The sequence below is a fragment of the Ictalurus furcatus genome, chromosome 4, assembly GCF_023375685.1.
Source record: "Ictalurus furcatus strain D&B chromosome 4, Billie_1.0, whole genome shotgun sequence".
Classification (NCBI taxonomy): domain Eukaryota; kingdom Metazoa; phylum Chordata; class Actinopteri; order Siluriformes; family Ictaluridae; genus Ictalurus; species Ictalurus furcatus.
Window position 1 is genome coordinate 150,001 of NC_071258.1, and position 20,000 is coordinate 170,000.

Below are 20,000 nucleotides of genomic sequence, written 5' to 3' on the forward strand. Positions count from 1 at the left end.
CAACTGCCTGAAGCGGTGGGTGTGTCCCAAATCGCATAGTTACCGTCTATATAGTAGCCGAGATACATGTATTTTTCCCCACTACAGGCCTATAGTAGGAAAGTATGCGGTTTGGGACACAGCCGAACTCTCTTGTTCGCTGTAAAACGTAAGACTGCCGTGTGTGATCGTGTCCTGTCGCAAAATGCGGTGAAAACTCTCACACAATGTTCATAATGTGATTAAGGTGTTCACATGTCTGTAATAGACGTCCATAATGCCACTAAAACAGGAGTACTCCACCTGTCTTAATTAGATTATTGCTTACTTCGATTATGACCTTAATTAGATTAAGGTAAGTACAAATTGCTGTTTACATGGTAGTTTCTTAATTAGAGTATGGTCTTAATCGGATTAAGAGTGGATTATTGTTGTCCACATAAACGCAGCTACTGTGTCTCCAGATGTCCCTCTGCTGCACCCACCCTCTCCCTTCTACTCCACTTAAGAGGTCTAAATCAATGGAGCTGATGTTTCACTGTCATTGCCACCCAGTGGGGGCCAGTACCAGCAATGACTATATTTAGTGGAAAGATGATGAAATTAAAGCTCCAGTACTGCAGGGTGAGACCATTCAGTGGTTGGTAGGTCAGTAGTAGTATTTTTTAATTAATGCAAAATTTCACTGGGAGCCAGTGCAGTGTGGATAAGATCAGGGTGATGTGGTTGTAACTTCTGGTTCTAGTAAAGACTCTGACTGCTTCATTCTGGACTAACTGGAGCTTGTTTATGCTCCTACTAGAACATCGTGTAGTGACATTATATTTCTTATCTTAGAAATATTTCTGAGATGAAAGAAGACTATCCTAGTAACATTATTTACATGAGCATGAGATGATAGACTGGAGTCAATAATCACTCCAAGGTCTTTTACTGCTGCACATGATGAAACAGAAAGTCCATCCAGAGTTACTGTGAGATCAGAAAGATTACTTCTAGCTACACGTGGTCCTAGTACAAGTTCTTCTGTCTTATCAGAATTAGGTAAGAGGAAGTTAATAATCATCCAACGTCTAATGTCCTTTACACATTCCTCAACTTTACTAAGCTGCTGTCTGTCGTCTGGCTTTACTGAAACATACAGCTGTGTATCATCAGCATAACAGTGGAAGATAATTCCATGTTTGCGAATAATTTGACCCAGAGGTAGCATATATAAAGTAAAAAACAGTGGGCCTAAAACAGAACCTTGTGGAACACCAAACTTTACCTCAGTATGCATAGAGAAGTCTCCATTTACATCTACGAACTGATAACGATCGGTCAAATAAGACCTGAGGCAGGAGAGGGCCGGTCCCTAAAGCAGAAAGTGTGCTTCACTTTTTACACGTATTCTATTGACAGTGTACTGTACGCGCACCACCCGATTTTTCTAATCGCGTGTACTTTGTAAGCACAGGTCGCACATACGCATTTAATTCTTTTGCACTATTTAGTTGTTCCACAAGGTGGCAACAGTAACCCAGGGCCATTGATTGTTAAGGTAGAGGAATAAATGGAAGAGATGGAAATGAGTGCAGGTTAGAAAGTACCTGCATGTGTATAATTCTAGCCTTAAAGAGTATAAGGATGTGTATACGGGCGCTAATCATGGCGAGAAATTACCCAAGCATTGTTCTTTATGTTGTTGTGATTTTTCTTCATTGTCGTCCTTCACAACAAAAGACCTGCTTTACTGCTCGTACTGCCTCTTGTAGGCCAGGAGGGGTAGTGCAAGTTATCGTAATGTGCATACGTCGACCACCTGTGTATGCGTACGTGTCAAATGGAGTTTACTTTGCAGGGCTATGTGTATGACTGTGCACACACGCTAGCGTACACGTAAAAAAAAAAAAAAATTATACTAGAGGCTTTAATGCCACCAACATTTTCTAGTCTGCCAAGGAGAATAGTATGATCAATGGTATTAAAAACTATACCAAGATCAAGTAACACGCAAGGAGACACAACCCTGATCAGAATCGTGATTATGATCCAGCACGCCTACTTCCATCAAAGGGTGCAGGCTATTTGTTGGTACCTGGAATAGTGAAGGCTACAGCAGGGGGGAGAGCTTTCTCTTACAAAGCCCCACAGTTATGGAACAGTCTTCCAATTAGTGTTCGGGACTCAGACACAGTCTCAGTGTTTAAGTCCAGACTGAAAATATGTTTGTTTACTCAAGCTTTTTGTGAATAATTTTTTTCTTAGGTAAAGGAGCAGATCTAGAGACTCACAGGTATAGAGTCTTGTGGTGAACTAGGATGTTTGGATGCTATAGTGGGTCATTTACTACTATAACTAACGCTGTCTCTGTGCTATGATGAGATCTAAATCCTGACTGATACATTTCATGAATGTTATTCCTATGCATGAATCAGTATCTACTGACATTACAGACAGATGAATGTCACTTGTCTTGTGTGTTGTTCTTTGTGAACCATCAAGATAGATCCAATCTCAGCAAAAAAATCATAAATGTTCAAAGAAGCTTGTAACGTGAATGTACTTCAGAGAAGAGAATCTCCACGCTGTAATGAATGCCACTCGTCCTGTACTGAGGTTAGACAGTGCTGATCCAAGGCACTAAATGAGTATTTTTCTCCTGGCAGACTGATTTATTTGCTGTACAATGATTGCATGAATTTCATACACCATTGGTTTCCTTTGCATATCGAGTGTTGTCAGACGTCCAGGTGCCGCTTCGTCTGGGCTGTGATTAATCTGAGAAACTGCGGCCCTTTTACAACTTTCACATTCAATTTCTCAGACACAGGACCCAATGTCACCTGAATAAACAATGAATATTTATCTCATAAACAAAACCCCTTCACAAGTGCCATCAACAGCGAATGCCATGAACAATGATTCACACTGGTCTATGACTCTGGATCTTGTGAACTCAAGACGTTGTGGAGTTCACTTATTCTCTCAGAAACAGAGAACTGGGACTCGCGAAAGTACAATTATCATTCATTATTGCTCTGTGATTGTAATGTCTCATCACAGCAGGACTCTCCTCCAGCCTGCCATTCATTCAGAGATAAATATTCATCTGGTGTTCAGAATAAAATGCTTTGTGCATACTTCTGCAGTAAATATGCATTTTCATTCAGTTTAAGAGGAACAATCAGCGCAGTCACACGTGCAGCAGCAAGAGATCACAAATCAGTTTGGTATAAAAAAAAAGGATTTAAACTTTTTATAAGATCACACTGACTTTCAGCTCTCAGATTCTTCAAACTCCAGCATGTCTCCATCCGAGTTTCTTCGTCGTGTCAGACAAATAAAAGTGAGAATAATATCCTGTTTACATCTCAGTGAGTCCAAATTATTTTCAATTACTTTGCCACTTTATTTTTTACAATCATTTTGTTAATGGGCCTGAACCCTCCTACAGGCTATTCCAGCAAACGAATGACAAATTAACCTCCAAGTATATTTATGAGTCCTAAAATAAATTTCATTCAGCTCCTCACTTTCAGAACACACCCAAATAGTAATTAACCTTACAGGCAAATGATAATAGCTGTAATCCATCACAACATCACTGTTTTACCACACACACACACACACACACACACACACACACACACAAGAAGAATTTTGTGGTAGAACATCACTGTGTCCCTAAGTATTTTTTTCTTTTCTCCTCCAGTTGATATTTTGATGGTCAGAAATTAATGCATCTGTGTTAATGTTGGTGAAGAGAACTTTCAAAATCCCCGTGTCGACTAAAATTATGCGTTACTTCCTGTTAACATCCTCAGTGCGGAAGACCAAAACATTAACTTGAAGAGAGAGAATAAAGAGAGGGAAGAGAGAGAGAATAAAGAGAGAGAATAAAGAGAGGGAAGAGAGAGAGAATAAAGAGAATACCGAGAGAGAGGGAATAAAGAGAGAGAATATATAGAGAGAGAATAAAAAGAGAGAATAAAGAGAGAGAGACAATAAAGAGAAGGAATAAAGAGAGTGAATAGAGAGAGAGAATAAAAAGAGAGAATAAAGAGAAGGAATAAAGAGAGTGAATAGAGAGAGAGAATAAAAAGAGAGAATAAAGAGAAGGAATAAAGAGAGTGAATAGAGAGAGAGACAATAAAGAGAAGGAATAAAGAGAGAGAATAAAGAGAAGGAATAAAGAGAGTGAATAGAGAGAGAGAATAAAGAGAGAGAATAAAGAGAAGGAATAAAGAGAGTGAATAGAGAGAGAGAATAAAGAGAGGGAAGAGAGAGAGAATAGAGAGAGGATAAAGAGAGGGATGTGAGAGAAGGAGTGTTTATAGCTGCTATAACATAAGTGATAACAGGAACTAATTTCACAACATTAATGGATTAAAAGATGATGTATCATTCTTTAACAATCAATCAATAAATAAATTGAAATTGTGGGCATATTATTGAAATATTATTGAGATATTATTGAGATACAGAACTCAACTTGACTGTTTATTACAATATGGTGGTCAGTAAAAAAACAATAACAAAACGAATAGAAATATATTTAAACTTATAGTATTTTATTTACTTCCTTTTGTATTTTATATAATTCTGTATTTTTTGTTATATTGCTATGACATGGCACCTCTCGACGGGCGTGGCACCTCTCGAAGGGGCGTGGCACCTCTTGATGGGCGTGGCACTAGCTGGTAGCCCTCAAAACACGTTATCGTCTCAGTTTGTCTAGAATCATTTTAAATGAAATTATATTTCGGGACACGTTAGTTATGAATGTTATTAACTTTCTCTTCGGATTAAACATGTGTTAAATGTCTTTCCAAGTTATTTGTTTTCTCGCGTTTTGATGTTTCTTCACAGAGAGCGTGAAGAATGTCGTGGCTGTACGCTGCACACTCTGTTGGTTTCGTTCGTGCCCTGTACTTTTTCAGCCGTGTGCTTATGACATCCATGTTTACATCCTGTGGGGCTTTTTAATGTTTCATGTGTGAAAGTCACTCAGACCTGAACATTTCTCTCTGGCTTGTGCTTTAGTGTTACCTCAGTACAAGTAAAGCCAGAACACAGTGCTCTCTGGGCTACATCACCTTTATTTCATTCCATTTAAGATCCAGTGGTTATTTACAGTGCTGCAGTAATACTCACAGAAGACAGAAAAGAACAAAAAGAGAAGATTGAAACATTATAATCTAACACATTACAGTCACACACTGCTAGGTTCAGGATGAATTATTTAAAAGCCCTGCTGTAATCAGGAAACCCAGAGTCTGGTAGAGGACAGTGAGGTTCTCCTTGGGGTGTACTCATCCATCTCACCTGCACTCTGACTGTCCATCTTTAGAGATCATCTACAGCTGGGTGTTCAACGAGTTTCCATCTTTTGTGGCTGAGGACAGCCGACGCTTCATCTCGCAGCAGACGGGGAACCTGTACATCTCCAAGGTACAGCCCTCGGACGTGGGGAGCTACATCTGCCTGGTAAAGAACACGGTGACCAACGCCCGGGTCCTGAGTCCTCCTACTCCACTGACACTCCGAACAGATGGTGAGATCAAACACACACACACACACACACACACACACACACACACACACAAATATACAGCCAGTACTTTATGATTAATAGAAATCAGAAATGTCTTATCATTGTGCCACTCTACTCCAGGTCAAGTTTCTGAGAAAAGGTTACAGTTTATTCTCGCTCGGAAAGACTACAGTGACCACACACATGCTAACACTCAGCTAACACTCAGCTAACACTTAGCTAACACTCATTTAACACTCAGCTAACATTCAGCTAACACTCAGCTAGCATTCAGCTAACATTCAGCTAACACTCATTTAACACTCAGCTAACTTTCAGCTAACATTCAGCTAACACTCAGCTAACACTCAGCTAACACTCAGCTAGCATTCAGCTAACATTCAGCTAACATTCAGCTAACACTCATTTAACACTCAGCTAACTTTCAGCTAACATTCAGCTAACACTCAGCTAACACTCAGCTAACACTCAGCTAGCATTCAGCTAACATTCAGCTAACACTCAGCTAACACTCAGCTAACACTCAGCTAGCATTCAGCTAACATTCAGCTAACATTCAGCTAACACTCAGCTAACACTCAGCTAGCATTCAGCTAACATTCAGCTAACATTCAGCTAACACTCAGCTAACACTCAGCTAACACTCAGCTAGCATTCAGCTAACATTCAGCTAACACTCCGCTACTGTAGCACTTCCTAATTTCTCTTTGCTATTGAATTTTACTAATTAATGAACATGATGAAACACCTCTGAACAGAAAGCATGGTGTCAAAGGGTTAAATATGGAAATAACATAAACATAACAATCAGTAGAAACTTACGCTGATTTTGTTGCCTAAAGAAGGCAGAGTAGAAAAATACCGAGTATCTGAGTCCATCAACATGTGAAGAAAATTGCTGCAGTTCAGCGACTCTAGGTTTCTAAACACAGCACAGTGCAGCTACTATTTTAGATCCTCTGTTTCAGTTTATCTAATCACATAAATTATTTAGCTGAAGGAGCTCACCAGACTTACTACAGCAACTAATATATGTTTCACAGGTTCTCCAGAACCCTTGAGGAACCCATGTTTCTATGGATATACAGTGAGAAAGGCAGTGGAAAGCTCTTTGTCCTCATAGTGCTGGTGTTTTTGTGGATGTCGGGACATTTGTGCTGCACAAACAGAACTCTAAAAGCTTATATAATGCATTTTAGAAATAATAAATCAAACCAAAGCCGTTTCACCTTCTTTTCTCTACATAATGTGTGAAAATGTTTATTACCGTTGAAAGAAAACTGAAGTATGAAAAGCATCAGTTGAAGAAGCATTTTCTTGCCTTTCTTCACAGAGATGTGCTTTATCTTTATCTTTATCTTTATCCTTAGCTTTAGGGCTTCTGTGTCTGCTTACGATGCACTCCAGCGTGAGTGGTCACCAGGGAAATCATGTTCTACAGCAAAATTAATCGAATCACTGGTCCTGTTCATGAACGGGCCTTGGATCTTTTTATAGTGTCCTCCCTGGGGCCGATCGGGAGAACGGAAGTCTCTCACACTGAAGCTTCAGGCCGTTTTCTTCCATGTGACTACACAGACGAGCCACATCACCTGTAGCTCAAAGTCAGACATCGGCGTCCTCCATCTCTGTGCAGCTCGTCTGAAAGAACCTTGATGGAAAGAGACAATCAGTGATGTCTGGAGGTCACCGGGGATTGTGACACACACACACATACACACACACACACACACACTCACACACACTCACACACACACACCAAACCTCCTTATTGACTGCAGGATTCAAATGACCTTGTTGCCTGGAAGACACTGAGTGCTTAGCACATTAGCATGCTGAACTTGATTTGTGCTTCTCATTAAAAAAAGAAGGGAGAGATGGAGAAGAGGAAACCAGACGGATGTGTTTGAGCCACAGGTTGGTGACGTGCTAAATGTCCTTGTGTAAACAGCCTCTCAGGCAACGTGTCAGAGAACAGCACATACATTTTCTTCTTTTTTTGTGAGCAGCTTCAGGAAAAGTTACTCACCCGGAAAAACAAACATAGCTGATGGGAGTCTTTATCTGTCCTGCAGCCCAGAACATGCATTATCCTACTGGCAGCCGTTCTGTGTGGAACCTTCGTAACATCAGCGGCCTAAAAACGCTGAAAATGACTTTGGCACCAATAAACTCAAAGCACCAACCGCTCCTTATTTTTCTCACTATAACGCTGGAGTTATTCCAGAGTTCTCCCTCACTACACTACACTGGTGGATCTAAGGGTTCCTCATGGGTTCTGTGGATCGGTAAGGGTTCTTATCTTCTTGGAGGTGTGGTCTCCGTTGTAGGGTTCAACATAATGGGTTCCTCCAGAGGGACAAGCTAAAGAACTTTTAGGTGTTCTGAGTGTATTAGTTCTTTTGTGATAAGATGATAATTGGTGGGATGGGGTCATGTGACTTCAGCAATGTAATCGTACAGTCTTACATAAATTTATTTCTCAAGGATTCTTCAAATGGTTACTGGTTCTTCTTTCTTTAAAGGGGTTTTTGTGAAAGGGAACTCCTCAGTTGTAGGGTTTCAAATTTTTAGAAAACAGAAGCACCACCCTCTTTCAGTTTATTCACCTCGATGACCTTGCTGCAAAGTCAAATTAAATGCTACTGGAAGCTTAGGTTTTTTGTGTTCTTCGTGTTTAGTCTGATTCATTCCTTAAACGTCACACACTAGTGCTCAAACACGTAGAAAATCAGCTCCATGTTGTTGTAGCTAGGGGGCGCTGTAGCAGACAACACCAGAAAAAGGCATTAAAAAGAATTAAATGTGTTATCTCTAATAGTTTTACACTACAGCGATGTTGAGTTCTGCATTGTGATTGGTCAGAAGGTGTTGATTAGATTTCTATAACAGCGGCTCTGACAGTAGTGCAGCTGCACAGGTCTTGTCTTTTTGTCTTGTTTTTGGGTCGAAGTGTTTCAACATTAAGCGCAGACATTGACGATCATTCACTGCTCGGTGTTTATGTTGTTTGTGCCACTGACAGAGAATTTATTTCTGCTGATCTCCAGCTTTGCTGCTTCTTTGTAAAAGCATCTGAGATCATCATTTGTTATGAGTTCTCTGGATTAGTTGCTGGAACAGAGAGAAAAGAGTTTGGCTTAAAAAGGGCATCAACAACAACATTCATCTTCAGAAATGCTTACAAGCAAGGCCAGGTGTATCGCCCTCCACAGACACCTTTCACAATTAATCCGGCTACAGCTACAACTTTTTAATTAATTAGTCTGCGCTGGAGTTATAACTCTTGTAGAGCAGGGACACAGGAGACCCAGGACAGTGCAGTTTTATTTTAAATCTGCTTCTCTCCGTCAGCTGGAATGTAAATTAGAGCTGCATAAGTCTCTGAGCAGAGCAGCTTCACCTCTGTCCTTCCACTTCTGAGACGATCTTAATCAGATGTCTGCACCTCAGGGTAGGTACTGGATCTTCATCGCACCATCGCTCCTGTCATCTGATTTATCATCCTACAGAAAAGTGCTGCAGAAACAACAATAATTCTTTAAGAATCCTTCAGCTCTCGAATTCAGGACTTTGCTAAAACCTCTTGCAGGTCCTGTGATCTCCTGTCTCTTACAATCGGCTCCGATTCTTATCGGGTCATTACGTCTGTCAGGATTGAAGCTAAGGTCAACCACGCTGCTGGCCTTCATCATTCATCACTCACTCAGGGAGACGTTCCTCTCAGGGTTCTTACTGCTGAATCACACATAATGAGGCTGTTTATTTTGCAGTGAATGAAAAAAGATCTCTTCTTGGTCTGCACTTATACAGCGCTTTTTTAACCTTAATGGTTCAAAAGTGCTTTACACTGGTTCTCATTCACACACTCACACACTCACCAATGGAAGCAGAGCTGACATGCAAGGCTCTAACTTGCCATCGGGGGTTCAGTGTCTTTCCCAGGGACATGTGGAGTCATGTGGGCCAGGAATCGAACCGCCAACCCTTTGATTAGTGGACAACCCGCTCTACCACCTGATCCACAGCCACACAGCTCTTCTTCTCCTCTAGGAATTCCAAAATAACAATATATTTCTTTAAATTGCAAAACTTTCCTTTCTAAGAGGACTTTTCTTCACTGACTGTTATCAGCTTACTGTAAATATGAATTATAAGATGGACCACTTTCTCAATATCTTTAAAAATGATGCAGTCTGACGTTATAAATTCAGACAAGAGAACAAAAATACACTGAAACGCTGAGTGCAGAAAGTTTACACACCTTCAGTACAAAATAAGGACGAGAAAGATATGTCATTTAAAGCAACGAGACATTTAAGTCGTTTTCCCATTTTTGCTTTTTTCACACTCGCTGCTGTTTGTACTGACAGTTTGGTGAAGTGTGAAAACTTGAGCCCTGGTCCCCTTGAAATCAGTGGTCTGAGGTTCACCTCCACATGAGCGTGGTGTGGTCTGCATTGTGTGTGGAAGCTCTCCGCGCTGCGCTGCACATCGAGTAATGTCCTGATCCCGGGGAAAGTGTCATTATGGTTACTGATATATAAAACCAGACTCCCAGGACTGGAGCTCTGTGATTAGCTCAGATTTGTGGTTTGGTGTCGGCCTGCACGGCTGAAGAACAGCTCCATGTTCGTAGGTCTTCCTGCATGATGACTGAGTGTGAAAATGCTCTTGGTGTTTCACAGATGTTTCTTCATATTCAAAAAAATTGTAATTTCAAATATTAATAGTAAAAAGATCCAAATATAAGTTTGGTTTTGGTTTGCATCTTTCATTTAAAATGTGATATGAATATCAATCTATCTTTCTCCTTTAATAATAACTCTGTATAATGATTTGTAATTATATTTAATTTTAGAATGGAACAGCTTTTGGATCCTCTCAGTTACAGTATAATACTCATGAGATAATCATCAGGGCTGAAAACCGCTTCCTACATATTGAATTGTAAATGTAAAGGGAAATATCAATTCAGTAATTTATACAATATTTGCTCACTATATTTACCACTTGCTCACTTTCACTTCACAAACACATTCGTTTCCCAGCGTGGATGCAGTCTGTTTTCCTTTTGAATTGGTTTAATTGTTAGAAAATAGATATAAAGCCCAGTGATGGTATAATGTTTTTTGTTTTCTTTTTTGTTTTTTTTTTACTAGCTGCAAAAATTTTAAAAGCTTAGAGCTGTTGATGGAGGCCTGGACTTTTATCAGATAATTAAGCCGCATGGCACAACAAAAGAAAAGGAAAATTGCTTTGCATCAAACTAGCTCATTGTAATCTTAATAAATGGATTAAATTGGGATTTGAAACTAGGCATTGCGACATCCTGTTTGTTTCAGCTCAGCCAGCCGAGACGTTTTCCTATCAATGTCAGCTTCTCCACACATTAAATATTATACAGGCAGAATATAAAATAGTAAAATGTTGGAAATGGATTATACACAGAGGGCAGCTCGGGAGCTGTAAATGCAGGAGATTGAAATTGAAAAGGAGTTCAGAAAAGAAAGACTGAAGCAGTTTTCACATTTCTTGTGCACGCTTTACAGGCCGCATGAGAAATTCAATTTCTTTACAATTTCAGTCTAAATCAGTCTGACTGCAGGAATAAACTGACGTCCTGCATGAATAAAATAACTTTACATGTCTTTAAGCTTTAAAACCGGAGGCTTACACACAGGAACTCAACCGTGTGCTGTTCACATGAGGCAAATGTACTATTATTACTACTACTACTACTACTACTACTACTAATAATAATAATAATAATAATAATAATAATAAAAAGCTCCCCAGTGGCAGACTTTTCTCTAAATGTGAAAAATTCTCAGTGTCCTCTGACGTCATCTCTCACAGGAGATAGACGCACAGGCCTCATTAACAGAATACAGACATTAATAAACAAAGGAAGGTTAAGACCAGAGGAAGGAAATCATCAGTGCAGACGCCACCAGGCAGAAACTCACAATCCGTCTTCATGTCTGCTTTTCCTGCACATTTCACCTCCACTAAGTGCTGGAAAAGAGGACAGGAAGAGAGACGTGTCAACTGTAATGGAGATGAAGCTCAGAATAAACTCTGATTATCAATGGGTGTGTGTGTGTGTGTGTGTGTGTGTGTGTGTGTGTGTGTGTGTGTGTGTGTGTGTTTTCTAGGTGTAATGGGGGAATATGAGCCCAAAATTGAGGTGCACTTCCTTCCTACAGTCCTGGCTGCTAAAGGAGCGACGGTGCGACTCGAGTGTTTCGCTCTTGGGAAGTAAGTTTCTCTCTCCATCTCTCTACTCTCTCCATCTCTCTACTTTACTCTCTCTCCATCTCTCTACTCTCTCCATCTCTCTACTCTCTCCATCTCTCCATTTTACTCTCTCTCCATCTCTCTACTTTACTCTCTCTCCATCTCTCTACTCTCTCCATCTCTCCATTTTACTCTCTCTCCATCTCTCTACTTTACTCTCTCTCCATCTCTCTACTCTCTCCATCTCTCCATTTTACTCTCTCTCCATCTCTCTACTTTACTCTCTCTCCATCTCTCTACTCTCTCCATCTCTCCATTTTACTCTCTCTCCATCTCTCTACTCTCTCCATCTCTCTACTTTACTCTCTCTCCATCTCTCTACTCTCTCCATCTCTCCATTTTACTCTCTCTCCATCTCTCTACTCTCTCCATCTCGCCATTTTACTCTCTCTCCATCTCTCTACTCTCTCCATCTCTCCATTTTACTCTCTCTCCATCTCTCTACTCTCTCCATCTCTCCATTTTACTCTCTCTCCATCTCTCTACTTTACTCTCTCTCTCCATCTCTCTATTTTACTCTCTCTCCATCTCTCCATTTTACTCTCTCTCCATCTCTCTACTCTCTCCATCTCTCCATTTTACTCTCTCTCCATCTCTCTACTCTCTCCATCTCTCCATTTTACTCTCTCTCCATCTCTCTACTCTCTCCATCTCTCCATTTTACTCTCTCTCCATCTCTCTACTCTCTCCATCTCTCTACTTTACTCTCTCTCCATCTCTCTACTCTCTCCATCTCTCTACTTTACTCTCTCTCCATCTCTCTACTCTCTCCATCTCTCTACTTTACTCTCTCTCCATCTCTCTACTTTACTCTCTCTCCATCTCTCTACTCTCTCCATCTCTCTACTTTTCTCTCTCTCCATCTCTCTACTCTCTCCATCTCTCTACTTTACTCTCTCTCCATCTCTCTACTCTCTCCATCTCTCTACTTTTCTCTCTCTCCATCTCTCTACTCTCTCCATCTCTCTACTCTCTCCATCTCTCTACTTTTCTCTCTCTCCATCTCTCTACTCTCTCCATCTCTCTACTTTACTCTCTCTCCATCTCTCTACTCTCTCCATCTCTCTACTTTACTCTCTCTCCATCTCTCTACTCTCTCCATCTCTCTATTTTACTCTCTCTCCATCTCTCTACTTTACTCTCTCTCCATCTCTCTACTCTCTCCATCTCTCTACTTTTCTCTCTCTCCATCTCTCTACTCTCTCCATCTCTCTACTTTACTCTCTCTCCATCTCTCTACTCTCTCCATCTCTCTACTTTTCTCTCTCTCCATCTCTCTACTCTCTCCATCTCTCTACTCTCTCCATCTCTCTACTTTTCTCTCTCTCCATCTCTCTACTCTCTCCATCTCTCTACTTTACTCTCTCTCCATCTCTCTACTTTACTCTCTCTCCATCTCTCTACTCTCTCCATCTCTCTACTCTCTCCATCTCTCTACTTTTCTCTCTCTCCATCTCTCTACTCTCTCCATCTCTCTACTTTACTCTCTCTCCATCTCTCTACTCTCTCCATCTCTCTACTTTACTCTCTCTCCATCTCTCTACTCTCTCCATCTCTCTACTTTACTCTCTCTCCATCTCTCTACTCTCTCCATCTCTCTACTTTACTCTCTCTCCATCTCTCTACTCTCTCCATCTCTCTACTTTACTCTCTCTCCATCTCTCTACTCTCTCCATCTCTCTACTTTACTCTCTCTCCATCTCTCTACTCTCTCCATCTCTCTACTTTTCTCTCTCTCCATCTCTCTACTCTCTCCATCTCTCTACTTTACTCTCTCTCCATCTCTCTACTCTCTCCATCTCTCTACTTTTCTCTCTCTCCATCTCTCTACTCTCTCCATCTCTCTACTTTACTCTCTCTCCATCTCTCTACTTTACTCTCTCTCCATCTCTCTACTCTCTCCATCTCTCTACTCTCTCCATCTCTCTACTTTTCTCTCTCTCCATCTCTCTACTCTCTCCATCTCTCTACTCTCTCCATCTCTCTACTTTTCTCTCTCTCCATCTCTCTACTCTCTACATCTCTCTACTCTCTACATCTCTCTACTTTTCTCTCTCTCCATCTCTCTACTCTCTCCATCTCTCTACTTTACTCTCTCTCCATCTCTCTACTCTCTCCATCTCTCTACTTTTCTCTCTCTCCATCTCTCTACTTTTCTCTCTCTCCATCTCTCTACTCTCTACATCTCTCTACTTTTCTCTCTCTCCATCTCTCTACTCTCTCCATCTCTCTACTCTCTCCATCTCTCTACTTTTCTCTCTCTCCATCTCTCTACTCTCTCCATCTCTCTACTCTCTACATCTCTGTACATTTTGCTGGTTGATATAGAAACAGCTGGTTGGAGGTTTAGGAAGTTTGTTCTGTTACAGAACCCGTGTCTCTGAGCGACGTTCGATGTTCCCGTGTTCGTGTTGGTGTTCGTGATCATACTGTATAAAACATCCACATGAAGAATTCCTCCTAAACAAAATAGAAAGAAAATAAAATGGTGTAAATGCTCTTTATCTCCTGCTCAGCGCAGCGTTGTTCACTTTAAACAGAATCATGGAGGCCTTTTATTTACCGTGAATGTAAGTTTAAATTTTGAAATCTATATTAAAACTCTGTCACTTGGTCCAGTTGTTATATTTTAGTAGCGTAAACACACAGCGTATAGAGTGCTGCAGGGATGATGTATTTTTGGAGACCAATCCTGACGTTAGCATCACCTTGGTTCCCTCAACAAAAATCCAATAGTATTTTTCCACTGGCTTCCAACTCTTTCCATCTTTATTTAACAAACACTACAATGGGAAAATACTATAAACTGATAAATCTACAAGTTTAAAGTTTGAGTTGGAATAGTTTGCAAGAGCGTGAGTATAAACACGGCTGGCTGTAGTAGAGGAGTTTCCTGTTTGGCGTGATGAAGTTTAACGTCCTCGACAGTCTCTACAGTCCTGTTTACACAAATATTATCAACCGTCTTTTTCAAGTCACATAAAAGCTTTACAAAATCAGGAGTGGGGTATTATTGATGTATTACTGATGTATTTCTGATGTATTTTATGTCCTAGAATAAAACGTGAAAATATCTTGAGCTTGTGTTGACCACAGACCTTATTTCAGACATTTAACCGAAAACCCCACTGACTTGGGGACGATGGAACCAGAAGTGCTAAAATTCTAAAACTGGGGAGTAAGTTAAGGATTAGTTAAGTGTTCAGGGCAGAGGTGGGCCTTTAGCTGTTGTTTGAAGATAGTGATGGATTCTGCTGTCTGGATTGAGGTTGGAAGAGGAAAGGGACCTCGTGCCACGCTGATTAGGCACTCTACTTGGCGTCGGTCGTTACCTGATTGCGTGATTACGCAGGTTGCGTGAGGGAACATAAACCTCGAGGAGAGTGTGGAGGTAGGAGGGCGCTGTTCCAGACAAGGTCGTGAGCATCAAGGCCTTGAATTTGATGCGGGCGGCTACAGGAAGCCAGTGGAGGGAGATGAAGAGGGGTGTGACATGGGTTCTCTTGGGCTGGGTGAAGACGAGGCGTGCTGCTGCATTCTGAATCATCTGACGGGGTTTGATGGAGCTGCCGGGAGATCTAGGAGTAGTGCGGTGCAATAGTCCAGTTTTTTCTTCAGATTCCTCTTGTTGAATAGATCAGGATGAACTGAGAGATAAAGAACAGAGAGAGAGCACAGGGGAGAGGGGAAAAAGCTCTTTACTCACCAGGCTTCATTTGTTCTGCGAATGCTTTTAATCTCCATTATCCCTGTTTGGCCAGAAATCCCTCAGTGACAAATGGAGCTGGTCAACGTGAGCCAAACGCCAGGAGGGAGGAAAGCACTCAGAGTAGTGCGCATGAAGTGCACATGATGAGGCCCTTATTTTAACAACATTAAAAGTTACAGCCTGCAGCGAATCGGTTTGATTTTTAGAGCCTTATTTTGTTCATTTTGCCGAGAGTTCTCACTATGAAAACGAATGAAATGATTAAACTCTATTTTCACACGTTTCTCTTTTTATGCGTCATATTTGAGATTTTTGAGCTTCACACATTTAAAGTCGATGAAAACAGAACATGTGATTTCTCATCTTTAACAGATACGAGTGCGTATGAAACATAAGCAGCGTGGATCTGTACTAATATAATCCTAAACTCTGAAATGAGATTTAAATTTTCTATTCCTTTTTCACTCTTCTTTATAGTGTAGTTTTTCAGTTTTACTGCGAGACTTACATAAAAATCTCTGTGGCGACGTGAACGGTCCAAAAATAAAATGCTCTTCTGTTGTGTGGAATCTGTTTATCACAAAGCTGCTCTCCTCATTTTATCTGAAATGTGAAATTGATCAATTATTTTGTATAAAAGAGCACAGCTTCTGATTCAGAACCTGAATCCTGTCGTCATCCTTCAGTTTGTAGTCGTTATTTTCTCTGAATTGAGCATCTGAACTGTGAGAAAATCATCACACAAAGTCCTTTACAATTCATCATCCACATTAAAACATCACAATCAATCATCTTTATTTAAACCTCAGTTATTTGTCGCACTATTATTCTTATAATATGTCACTTTAAACAGGTTTGGGCTCAGAACAGTGTGTGTGTGTGTGTGAATTGTCTTTAACATGCAGTCAGTGTGTGTTTGAGGTGTTGAGTTTAAGTCTCTGGCGTGTTTATCAGCAGTAAAGTGGTCACAGGTGTGGAATGGGCTTTTAGTGCCGCTTTTCTGTCGTCCACTTTAAGCTTTTAAAGCTGAAGCAGTGACATTATACACCTTTTAAACACTTTGCAGGACTGTTAGAGCTGTTTCAGGTTTCACCACAAAGTTCTGTCCCAGTATTGTTCTCCATAATCAGCTCTCACTACTACACCAATGATGTACACTATTTGGCCAAAAGTATGTGCACCCCTGACCGTCACACCCATGTGTGTTTGGTGAACATCTCATTCCAGATTTATTCCCCCCGTGTTTGCTGTTATAATGCGCTCCACTCTTCTGGGAAGGCTTTCCTCTAGATTTTGGGGCGTGGCTGTGGGGATTTGTGAGTGTGAATTTGGGATTTTGGGGCGTGGCTGTGGGGATTAGTGATCATTCAGCTACAAGAGCGTCAGTGAGGTTGAGGTCAGGTGCTGATGTTGATGTAAGGAGACTCCACTTCCAGTTCATCCCAAAGGAGTTCAGTGGGGTTGAGGTCAGGGCTCTGTGCAGGACACTCGAGTTCTTCTACCTTCTTCTAACCTTCACACACGTCTTCATGGAGCTTTGTGCACTGTGTGTCGCGCTGGAACAGTGTTTGGGATTCTTAGTTCCAGTGAAGGGGAATTGTAAAGCTACAGCGTACAGAGACGTTCTAAACAATTGTGTACGTCCAACTTTGAGGCAACAGTTTGGGGAAGAATCACATATGGGTGTGATGGTCAGGGGTGCACATACTTTTGGCTGTATAGAGAATAATGATCAGCACAGACACAAAGGTCATTTAGACATGTTGTACCACATGGTTCTGGTTCTCGTATATAAAGATCATCTCACAACCACACAAATTATTACATGAATTTACTTTCAGGAAAAACTGCTGCAACATCATTTCTCTTACAGATGTGTTCAACCCAATCCTCACGATCTCAGTGAGAAAACTGCCTAATTATCTCATTTCCTCTGAGCTGTGGTAGGTGTGTTAGGGCAGAGAACATTTATTTTCAAGTCCTGACTCTCAGAAACACTGAGATAACCTCCAGCTAAACAGTCTTTGTTTATAGAGGCTCCAATTTAACCTCCATCTTTTAAGTTCAATTAACGTTCCCAGCTGACATTAATGGAATAGTGTGATATATCTCTGGCTATCAAGGTGATGAGGTCTCTGAAGCTTAGCCAAGGGGTCTGTGATTTTAAAAATATTTTATATTTTTACAGGAAATCACAATCCATCACTATGAAAGTTATTATATTTAGTCTGTTTGACTGGTCACTCCACTTAAACGCGTTTACTCCAAATCTAAATCATGTCAGTCGTTCAGTACAATGACAGAAGAGTCGCACCATCCTTTAATCAAAAAGAATATTTATTAAAAATGGAATTATGCACCAAAAGCACCACTACATCATATCAGATCAACCAAAAATAAATCAGATTCCGCAGTCGGCTACCTCGCAGGAACACTACACACAGATGAAGAGATAATTCCGTTAGGAGTGATGTGTAATAGGATCCTTCTGATTCTGATCTTTATAAAGCCGTGTTCCTTCCGAAATCTACAAATATCATGATTCTGAATTTTCATAACCTATATCACCTGAGTCCACAGTGAAACGCGAACACGCAGATGCAGTCGCCTGCTTTCCCGACGCGGTCTTATCTGGATCCGCGCATCTCTGCGCGGACAGGATCGCAGCTGGAACACAATAAACTCGGAGATGGACCGTTTCCACTTGATGGATTGTGAGGAGAGTCGTTCTTTTCACCGTGACACGTGTCTGATGAGGCGACAGAGTGCAGCAGCACTGATGGTGTCAGATAAAGCAGTTTATCTTCACACGGTCCGGACGCTCGGGTCACGTTACACACATCCGCCTCACACCGCAGGACGCATGACACTGTTCTCTTATCTCTACATCCGCTCGAACAACCGTACAACACGAGCCACGGTCAGCTCCGAGGCTGAGGGTTCTCATTAGCAGATCAGAAAGGATCCTGAACATCTAACTACAATATTTACCGTTTATTCAATAAATAACGATTTATTCCCACGCTGCTGCTGCTGAGTTCTGGACTGTGATTGGTCAGAAGGTGTTGATTAATTCTCTATAACAGCGGCTCTGACAGTAGCGCAGCTGCAGATCACAGCTTTATTTATAATTAATGCGCTTGCTCTCACGTGTTATCGTTTCTATGGTAACAGCTCGTTCACAGAGACGTGTGCAGCGGACGCTCCTCATAAACAGATTTTTTAAAATGTGTGTAAGTTTATTATAATCTGAATAAATGTGCATTACTTCTCACACATCGCAACCTTCTCAGCCTCGTGAACACACACACGATCACAGCTTAACTTCAGCATGACGTTTTACAAAATTTTACATTTTTTGTTTTAAATGAGAGCCTATGAGTAGTTTGTATATAGTTTATAAAGACATGTGATCAGGGACAGAAGCAACAGTAAGACGAGGAACAGAACACAGGGGACATTACTGTTCCTGTGAGAGACACAACATTAATATGAACACTGTGCATGCTTTCTGAAGCAGCAGGACGGGCTCTGTAAAGACCAAGGACAGGAACCGTGAACAGTAATAATAATAATAATAATAATAATAATAATAATAAAGAGTAAGGCCTGAAGCTTTAACTCTGTATCTGAGAGGAAATGGTGAGTGCTCTTCACTCTGCTGCTGAAATTTCTGTCGTGTTTTTCTCTTTGCTCATGAACGGAGAGGATTTTAATCACACATCTGTCTCTCTCTCAGCCCCGTTCCCACAATCACATGGAGGAAGATCAACGGGAACATTCCGAAAAAGGCTCGACTCCGCAAGTCTCAGGCCGTGCTGGAGATTCCCAACATCCAACTGGATGATGCGGGAAGTTACGAGTGTAAAGCGGACAATTCCCGAGGAGGGACAGCCTTCAGGGGACACGTCCAGGTGTACAGTAAGGACTGTTTATCCCGAGAGAGAGAGAGAGAGAGAGAGAGAAAGAGAGAGAGAGAGTGAGGGAGAGAGTGAGAGAGTGAAAGAGAGAGTGAGAGAAAGAGAGAGAGTGAAAGAGAGAGACAGAGTGAAAGAGAGAGAAAGAGAGAGAGAGAGACAGAGTGAAAGAGAGAGAAAGAGACAGAGTGAGAGAGAGAGAGTGAAAGAGAGAGAAAGAGAGAGTGAGAGAGACAGAGTGAAAGAGAGAGAGAGAGAAAGGAAGAGAGAGTGTGAAAGAGAGAGTGAAAGAGAGAGAGAAAGAGAGAGAGATTTGAAGTACACTCACTCCTTTTAAACTTGTTTAGTTCAGATTGTAGAAATATAAATAGAAATACTCTTAGAAAAAAGAGGCTCATCAGAGATGCTATTTTTATTAATGGGTTCTACTGGGAACCTTTTTAAAAAAAGTAAATCGTTTGTTTAGATCTCTAGTAATTGTGTCATTAATTCGATGAATCAGAACCTTTAAGGGTTCCCCAGAGGACAAAGTAAAGAATCGTTTGAATTCTCTTGT

At 41.0% G+C, this 20,000-nt stretch overlaps 1 protein-coding gene across 2 annotated transcripts in view; it reads left to right on the plus strand.

Moving 5' to 3' along the window:
• Positions 1 to 20,000, plus strand: part of cntn5 (contactin 5) — a 147,757-nt gene that overhangs the window by 87,137 nt on the left and 40,620 nt on the right. For both annotated transcript variants that reach the window (XM_053622376.1, XM_053622377.1), the window contains exons 7-9: positions 5,315 to 5,518; positions 11,677 to 11,779; positions 19,267 to 19,448. In XM_053622376.1, the coding sequence (XP_053478351.1) occupies positions 5,315 to 5,518; positions 11,677 to 11,779; positions 19,267 to 19,448 (489 nt within the window). The remainder of the gene's footprint in view (positions 1 to 5,314; positions 5,519 to 11,676; positions 11,780 to 19,266; positions 19,449 to 20,000) is intronic.